The following is a 9,446-nucleotide window of genomic DNA, read 5'->3' as shown; positions in this document are numbered from 1 at the left end:
ATATAGGGGGTTCTCACCTTCTCCCTCCTCCTCCCCTTAAAAGATCTTGGATTGGTGACCCGCTCTCTCCTCCCTTACCCTCCTCCACACTCTCGCCCCAACCAGGAGAGCACCGCTGCGGGGCAGGCGTCCCCAGCCCTCTCCTACTGCCAGACCGGAGCTCCGGACTCATCCCAGCCTGGTTCTAAGTCCCTGAGCCGGCCAGACCAGTGCATTCTGCAAGAAAACGAGAAGCATCCGTCCCCGTCTCCCTCCCTGCTCCTACACAAGGGATTCGCACACAGGTACAGAGTCCGAGTCTTGGCTGTGCATAGAGCTCAGCCCGGTGTCCGAGTCCTCGTCGTTGCCAGAACAACTCTTGGCCAGCCCGCGGGCCTGGTCCACCCACACCTCGGCGCAGGCCTGAGGCCCGGCTTCCTGCAAGGGACCTCCAGAGCTGGGAGTCCCATCCGGCGACACTGTCAGCTCCAAAGTGTGCAAAGTCTGGAGAAGGCCCTGCAGCTCCCGCTCTTTGCTGTCCCACTGCTGCTGGCTGTAATCCAAGTCCGACTTGACGGCCTCTAGGTCGGTGTTGAGCCGGAGCCCGATGTAAAGGCTGGTGCTGAGCTGCGTCCTGACCCGCTCCTGCTCCAGCAGCAGCTCGCCGTCGGGGCCACCGTCGGGCTCCGGGAACTCCTCCCCTGCCGCCAGCTCCTCCTGGCGCCGCCGCATCCACCTCTGGTTCAGCTCCTCTTGAATCTCGGCCGAAAGGCGCTCTAGCAACTCCTCTTGCTGAACCCGCTGCTCCTGCAGCCGTAGCAGGTCTTCGCAGCGCCGGGCCAGCTCTTCCAGCGCCGCCGCTTGGGTCTCCCCGTCTACGGGCGCCGCAGCCACCGTTTCCTTCTCCGCCGCTGCCACCTCCGCCTGCTGCTCTCCCGGGCTGGGCCCGTCGAGCTCTATGCCTGCCCCCACCAAGTAAGTCTCCTGAACGTAGTTGACCCCGTGCCGCCGCATGCGATCCAGATGCACCTTGGCCTCGTAGCGGTCGATCTCGTGGTCCAGCTCGCGGAGCCGCTGCACCTGCTGGCGGATCGTGTGGTCCTGGGAGAGGACCAGATGCACCAAGGTCTCCATGCGCTCCACCGATGCTCCCTCGTGGGCCCGCGGCGAAGACGAGCAGGAGGAGGCTGTGGACGACGAAGTGGATGAACAGGACGACGACGACGGTGGCTGCTGTTGGCGCCGCCTGTTGAGCTTGGCCAGCTTGCGGAAGGCCTTGCGCACCACCCGCCGCTGCTTCTCCTGGGTCATGGCCAGGTTGGGCCGCGCTGGGGCCCCCCGGGACGAGCAAGGGCGCTCGCGGCTGAGCACGACGCGCGCCTCGGCACTGCGGGGCCCCGCGTTAGGCAGCGACGCCTCGCAGCGCACTAGCACGAAGCGCACATTCTCTTGCTCGTCACCCCAGGCGGCCCAGAGGCGCAAGATGCGCGTCTTGTTGGGCAAGATGCGCTCAAAGCCACGCCACTTCTCCACTATGCAATAGCACTGCGGGGGCCCGCACAGCATGCCCTGCGGCAGCGCCTCTTCGTCGTCCTCGCTGTCCTCGTCCAGGGGTTCGGACAGCTCCCCTGGGCCTGGAGGGTCGCCGGCCGCCCCTCGCCGCCGGCCCCGCCGCTGTCTCCGTCGCTGCCGGCAGCCATCCTCCAAGAGCACTCGCACAACGTCCGAGCAGGTGGTGCGGCGGGAAAGGCCAGACACCAGCTTCTCCTCCTGGCATATCCACACCGATATCTTCTTCTCTGAAGGATCCATGGCGCAACCGGAGCACAGGTGGCAGGTCCAACGGGGCTCTGCTGGTGTGGCAGGGGCAGCGCGAGCAGTCCAGCAGCTCCGGTGCGGGAGAGGAGCCCGTGGCCCCCGCAGCCGGTGGCACTGGCCCTTCTCCCTGGCTGTGCACAGAAGGCAGGCGCCGGCACTGGCTGGAGCCGTTGCGGCTGCGGCTGCGCTCGGCCCGGACGGCGGGCGCTCCCGGGGCAACGCGCCCCGATCGGGCTCCCGCCTCTGTGGCTCTGCCCAAGGTGCCCGGGGCCTCCGGGTTTTGCTCCTCCCCACATGGCTCCACCCCCTCCCGCCCCCAGCGCCCAGAGCAGCGGCTGTGAGAGCTGAAGGCGCAGCGCCCGGACCCGCCCCTAGCAGCTTCTCCGCCCTGGTGCGCCCTGTCGGTCCCTCGCGCGCGTTGTTGGCAACGTGAGTCTCAGCCCCTTCCGCCAACTTGCTACTCTGTCCCGCGCCGGCGAGAGGGAGGACTCTGAGATCCTTTTGCTGCAGAGCTGGAAGCCTGCGCCTCGGCAGGAATCGGCGCTGCTTGTCCCTCGGCCTACTGACTCCACTTCTGTGTCTACAGCTAGTCTGACACATCTTGCTTGACTTTCTCATTTTGTCCCGCGCCCCCAGACGCGATTCCTGGTCCCTCGAGGGGGTGCCGTCTAGAAAGTACACTTTGCACAGACAGGCCAACCGAAGCACCCAACGGTCTCTAGTGGAGACACAGTAATAGCATTGCGTGACCACGTACAGCAGTCTCCCTGGACAGGAGGCAATGTTTGCATATTTAAGGAGATCAAGATGCAGTAGTATGCTTGGAGAACGAGGGTAAGCCTGGACCGTGTAGGCCGAGGGGGACGTTCGGCGGCAGCTGTCTGCTCCGTGGGTCCCACACCTGGGCTTCCCTTCTTGGCAGAGAGACTCATCTCAGTGAGAGTTTGGGGCCCAGATCCAAGCCACAAGCATCCCCCTTCCATAAGAAGGAACTGTGAATGTTTCTGGCATTTTCTAGTATCCAGTGTGGTCTAGTAGAGTTAAGAGCCAAGTGTCATAGCACAAGAACCCAAGGCCACAACGTCAACATGGTCGTTTTGTCCTTAGCTGCTCATGAGAAAGGTCCCTTGCGTGCCAGGCTTGCCTTGAGTTTGTGTTTGTGAGCACAGGTCTGATGATAAAATCATTCCCTTGCTTCAAGACCTTGGATGGTTCCCCACTGCTTCTTAGCTAAAGCGTTTTTGTTCGTTCCCTGATTCATTCAGGCAGTATTTATTGAGTACCTACTGTGCTCGCCGTCCTGCGCTAGGGATTTGATGATGAACAAATCACCAGTTCTGGTTTGCAGGGGGCTTGGCATCTACTGGAGAGCACAGCTGAGTGAACATTTCCAACGCCTCGTTTTCTGTGCTCTGACACAGGAGAGCAGGAGGTGCTTGGAGAACCTGAAATGGCATCCAGACCTGGGAAGAGCAAAGAAGCCCCCAAACCCCCAACTCCCAGAGGTGGTATCTTAGGCAGGGTCCAAAGGACCACTTGAGTCTGCCAAAGGGAACACAGATGAAGAGGAGAGGCAGGCAGCACTCAAGGCAGAAGGAACAGTAGTGCAAAGTCAGGGAACCAAGAATATGGTAGTTACTGGGGCTGCAAGGAGTTTCCCTGAAAGAAGTGTCTATTATAAAAATGCGGTTGGATCACTGAACAGGAGCTAAATCGGGAAGAACCTTTAATTCTATGCTTATATATTTGGATTTATCACAAGAACAACAAGAACCTATAGAATGCAGATCTGAGGTCAGAATGGCCAATAAAAATCTCAGCTCACCACTGACTAGCTCTTTTGACCTTAGGAGAAATATTTAGTTTTGCTGAACCTCAGTTTCCTGATCTGTGAAATTGTGATAATGAAAATACTTACCTAATACAACTGTTACAATGATTAAATGCCTGGACCTGGTAAGTCCACAGTAGTTTTATTAAAGGGTTGGAAACCTTGAAGGTTTATTGGTTTTCTATTGCTGTGTAAACAAATTGGTGCAAACTTAATGGCCTAAAACAATGCCCATATATTACTTCACCATTCTGTCACAAATCCAGCTTCTCATGCCTGCTGGGTTCTCCACTTGGGGTGTCTGAGGACAAAGGCCAAGTTTTGGCTGGTGTGAGCTCTTGTCTGAAAGTTCAAGGGAAAAATCTACTTCCAGACCCATTCAAGTTGTTCACGTCCAGTTCCTTTCAGTTGTAGGTCTGAATTCCCTAATTTCTTTTGGCTGTCAGCCAGGGTAATTCTGAGCAACTAGAGGTCTCTCTCAGTTCCTTTCTGTGGGATACAACCCCTACCCATTTTAAAGCCAGCAACAGCATGTCAAACCTATCCAGTCCTCCTTTGCTTCTAATCTCTCTGCCCTACTCTTCTGCCACTAGCTGGAAAAAACTCTGTGCTTTTAAAGTGCTGGATTAGGCAAACCCACCTAGATAATTTCTCCATCTTAAGGTCAATTGATTAGTAACCTTAACCACATCTGCAAAATCCCTTTTGCTGGGTAATGTAACATAATCACTAGGGAAATAGAGACCATGAGACTGTCTTAGAATTCTGCCTAACACAGGGCATAAAATGATTAGATTTCATTTCTGACCAATCACTGTGTTTACACTGGGAATGATGGGTGGGGCATAGGGGATGAGAAGCGAGACGTCCTTTAGAAGACTGTCACATTCATTCCAGGAAGAGATAGTGGCCTTTATTGAGCATCGTGATGGGGACAAGACTTGATAAATTGAATGCTATCAGGGAGGGGGAAGAGGCAGAACTTGGTGCCAGCACGAAAGGGGACTTCCTTCTCCCTAGATTAGTGTCAGAAGTCTCTTACCATCTAGCTCAGCCCCTTTTCCAACTTCTCCTTCATGTATCTGGCTATCCCATCCTCCTATCTCTCTCACCCATGATGGTTAGAGATCGGAAATCAACTGCAATCCCTCATGGAGTTTAACTTCCACTATAGTAGGGATCATGTCTGTTTTTCTCACTTTTGAATCCTGTACATTTTAGCACAATGCCTGACATATTCTAGGTTTACTCAGTAGGAAATAAATGAGTCAGTGAAAGAGTACATTTGAGCTAGTCAACACCTCACTCATCTGGAATGGCTCCTGCATCTTACCACATCCACACTTTTTGTGTATGCTTTTCCCACTAATTAAGACCCCTCTTAAACAACTGGAGAACTCCTACACATCCTTCAGAAGCTCAGATCAAAGATCAACTGCTCTGGGAATCCTTTCTTTCCTTCTCCAGGAAGCATTGGTTCCTTGCTTTTTTCTGCCTCTGATAATGCAGAGGTTACGTTGTAGCTGAGATGTATTTCATATTGTTTGCCCTCTCCCCCAATCTAAGCTTTTCAAGAGAAAGGATTGCCTCTGTCTTATTCACAGTTGAGTCCTTGATGCCTAGAGTGCTGATACATGGTGAATTCTCCATCTTCCCCTCTGCTCTAAGGAACACAGAAGAGTAATGCCTAAGATATTATGCTACTTTCAAGGTAACTTCTTTCTAGAGGCAGATAAATACATGGAATCCCTGTTATAGTAATGATACATGTGAAATTCCTGCTGGACTAATTAAAGGATAGAATGATTGATGGATCCCGGGAAGGAAGAAGAAAGGCTTCAATACATGGAGAGGAAGGGTTGAGGGCATCTTTCGTGGGAGAAATTACATGAGTTAAAATGTTAAGGTGAGTCTGCACACGTCTACAGACTGGTGTATTAGAAAGCAGAACCTGGACTCACCCTGCTTAAATATGAATACCATAAATAAGCTTTCTAATCTTCAATTTTCTCATCGAGGAAAAAAGATAACAATAGAGCCCTCCTTATAGAGTTGTCATTACATGAAATGAAATAATGCACAATACATAAAAGATTTGGCACAGTATTTGGTGCATACCAGATGCTCAATGACACATAGCTAGCATTGTCAAGAAACTTTATTATGTGTCTACTCATTGCTGTGTCCTGGGATATGAGCTAAGAATGCATCAGTGAACTGTAAGATCGCTAACCTCACAAAGATCACAATCGGAACAAGTTTGGTTTAGAAGTGGATGCATTAGGCTACAGTAACAAACAGGACCGAATGTGTGTGATGGCTCAAACATAACAAAAGTTTATCTTTCACTTCCATAATAGCCGAAAGTAAATTCCCTGGTTGGTAGGTGACCTCACGACAAACAGAGATACACAGACCCTAATTCCTTCCATCTTGTGGCTCTAATAGCCACTATCCTTTATCATCATGGACATCTAGCCAGAGGAAGAGGAGAGTGTGGAGGGGGTACACCCTCTTCTTCAAGGCTCTGGCCTGAACTGGAGCTCACATTCCACTGGCTAGAAGCCAGTCACGGGGCCACTGGCAATGGAGGCTAGGAATTACAGTGAGTGTCTCAACAGAGGAAATGGGGTTTCAGAACAACTAGCGACCTGGCATAAACATCTTTGTTAAAAAGGAGACATGAAATAGAGAGGAGTTTCAAAGGTCTGAGAATCACAAACCAGTGGCCCACAGACCAGTTCTTGCTGCCTTAGACAGAGCATACCCATTCTAGTTAGCCATGAACCCAGCACTCTGTTTCATGTACAGTCAATTCACACATGTTGACCACAGCTCATCTGAGCCCTGGTGTCATTTGAGTTGTGACTCTTGCTTCCATATGTCCTCTCAGGATTATCCATCCATCCCCGGGGATTTCATCCTGTTTATACATCGTGGCTGCTGCATCTGTGTGGACTTTCCAGAATTCTCTGTTGATCTGCAAATATGCACATCCAACAGTTTGCTGCATAGCTCCACCTGAGTAGCTGCAAATACCCCAAACCTTGTTAAAATGATAAAGCTGAGCTCATCCATTCCCCTCTCCCCCACCTGTTCTGCCTCCTATAACATCTATTTCGAAGAGTGGTCACACCATTCACCAGGTAGAGCCAGAAACCTGAGGACCATCCTCATTCGTTCCCCATCTACCTCCTTTCCCCACGACATATTGAAGCTCCATGACAGCAGAGGGTTTGTCTGTTTCATTTTCTCCAATGCCAGGGACATCAGCTAGCACCCAGTAGGCACTGAATAAATATCTGTGGAGTGAGTGAATGAATGAATAAATTGCCTCAGCTTCAGCTCTCTGTTTCTTACCTGGATCCTGCACTTTCCCTGCCTCCTGCCTTTCCCTCCTACGTCCTGCTGACTTGTGTGATGAATCTCCATCATCTTCAGAATGGAATCCGTGTTCTCGGCAGGGCCTCTATGTCCCCTGAGGACCTGAGATCTGCTTCACTGTGTGCCTGCCCATTCCAGCCACACCCTGGCCCACATCTGCCCTCTGACCCTCTGGCCAATTCCTACCTGCCTTCTGAGTTTTGCCTTAACTGTAATGTCCTTCTAAAAGTCTTTACTGGCAGCAACACCCTCTCCAGGAAGCAATCCAAACCAAACTGTGCTTTAGGAAGATTAATCTACACCAGTGGGCAAGATCAAATGAAGTTACCATATGCTTGTGTTAAGAACAATGGGATGGGGAGGGTGAAGGATAGACTTAACATTCAGATTGTGCTCACTTAATTACTTTAATGTAAACTACAAGGATGCCTCTCATGGACTTTTTCAGTCTTAATCCTCAGGGCTGCTCTGACCAATACAGTAATTGACATACATGGCTATGGACCACTTGACGTGTAGCTCTCTGAATTGAGATGTGTTAGAAGTAAAAATACACACTAGATGTCAAAGACTTGGTACAAAAAAAAGAATAAAAATACCTCCTTAATAATATCTAATGTTGATTACATGTTGAAATGATACTATTTTGTATATCCTGGGTTAAGTCCTTAAACATTTTTTCTATTTTAAGAAAGAGGCTTACCCTGTTGCCCAGGCTAGAGTGCTATGACATCAGCCTAGCTCACAGCAACCTCAAACTCCTGCCTCAGCCTCCCGAGTAGCTGGGACTACAGGTGCTAGCCATAATATCCAGCTAATTTTTCTATTTTTAGTAGAGATGGGGACTCACTCTTGCTCAGGTGGTCTTGAACTCCTGAGCTTCAAGCAATCCTCCCACCTTGGCCTCCCAGAGTACTAGGATAACAGGTATGAGCCTATCAGAACTATCATCATATGCAATCTGGTAATCAAGTTCACAAACTTGCCACCGTGTGCTTACAGCACTGTATAAACAATTTGGTAAGCTTCCATAACCTTGGTATATCAGTGTCTCTCAGCTGTGTTTGTGTCAACATGTGGCAGTGTCTTGCTGAGTGGCATTCATTATGTGCTGCATGTTTCTGTGTGCTGTACAATGACAGCTCTGATGATCATTCCAGAAAAACACTTCCAAAATTGCTCTGAAGGGTGGACTAGGTGCTGGGTGGGTACATCGCTTCCTGAGGGGACTACTTCAAAGATGACCATAGAGATATTCAGCAGTGTGTATGTAGCGCACTTTTTCTAGGATGAGTTCATGAACATAATTGTTATACCTTATCTACATATACATAAAATCACTAATATGTTCCCCAGGAGTACAGCTCTCCACATGTGTATGCCTAGAGCAAGGTGTTAAAACATTTTCACCAAATCCAAGGCAGTGAATCCCTCCTGCAAGAATGCAGATATTTTCAGAGGGAAAGTCAAAGGGGAATTTAAACTCATCTTGTAATGATTTTACAAGAAAAATTGAGTCATCTGATACTTTGCCATGCTACTACAAGATACAGCTTTTAAAAGGGAAGGAGCTTGGGTGGAATCCATAAATCTTGGTTCTGCTTTAGATTTTTCCTTTACCTACCTGTGTATCCTTTCTGTGGACCAAGCCCCCAGGATAAGCACTGTGAATCTCTGTTCCCTGTACCTTGGTGGAACTTATGCAACCTACTAGCTTATCCCAAGGCGTTGTGAAGGTGACGTGCGCTGCTGGCTGAGGAGTCATCTGGTGGAGCACATGGTTCAAAGCACTGCATAGTATGTGCGTTATGCTGGGTGGTGTCTGTCTCTTCCAGTGAGCCTTTTAGAAGCCAGCACGGTTTTCACAGCAGTGACAGAGCCCTTTGCTAAATCCTCACATTGGCTTCCAAAGGTGCCATGTCATTCCACAATGTGGTTTTTTTCATCATCTTGTCATTTATTTTCATAATACCTATGAGGGGTAAGGCATAGTTCCCTTACCCATGAGAAAGATGAGGCCCAGGGGAAGGAACTGGCCAGTTTCCCAGCTCACAAAGCTCCGTGAGAGCTGGTATTTTGTCTGGAACTCCTACCTGTCCAATCTGTCAGTCACGGTTTGTGGCTGCTATGGAACACCCAAAACAGGAACTTCCGCCCATAATTATACCAAGCCATGGAAAAGTGTGGCTGAAACTTACCGTCTGAATGAGATCTTTGTAAATGATTAACCCTAGAAAATATTCCAGCAGATTGTGCTTACAGAAACTTGTGGTTGCTCCCTAATGCACTGGGGGGAGTTTGGGGACTGCTACTCTTGTCCAAGGGAAGCTATCCCTGACCAGACTGAGATCAAGGCTGTGGCAGAGACGCTGAGCTGTCATCCTTAGGAGCATGGCTTCTTCAAGTGAGGTCAAAAGCTACCTGTCCAGAATTG

The 9,446-nt window shown here is 50.2% G+C and overlaps 1 protein-coding gene across 1 annotated transcript; it reads right to left on the bottom strand.

The window, feature by feature from the left end:
- Nucleotides 1-261: 261 nt before the first annotated feature.
- On the bottom strand, nt 262-1,791 carry RASSF10 (Ras association domain family member 10). The gene has a single exon (XM_003781110.1). The coding sequence runs from the start codon at nt 1,789-1,791 to the stop codon at nt 262-264; it is 1,530 nt and encodes a 509-aa protein (XP_003781158.1).
- Between the last annotated feature and the right edge of the window lie 7,655 nt (nt 1,792-9,446).

This window comes from Otolemur garnettii, unplaced genomic scaffold, assembly GCF_000181295.1.
Source record: "Otolemur garnettii isolate 467f Iridium unplaced genomic scaffold, OtoGar3 scaffold00001, whole genome shotgun sequence".
Lineage (NCBI taxonomy): Eukaryota > Metazoa > Chordata > Mammalia > Primates > Galagidae > Otolemur > Otolemur garnettii.
This window is presented reverse-complemented; position numbering and strand designations above follow the sequence as displayed.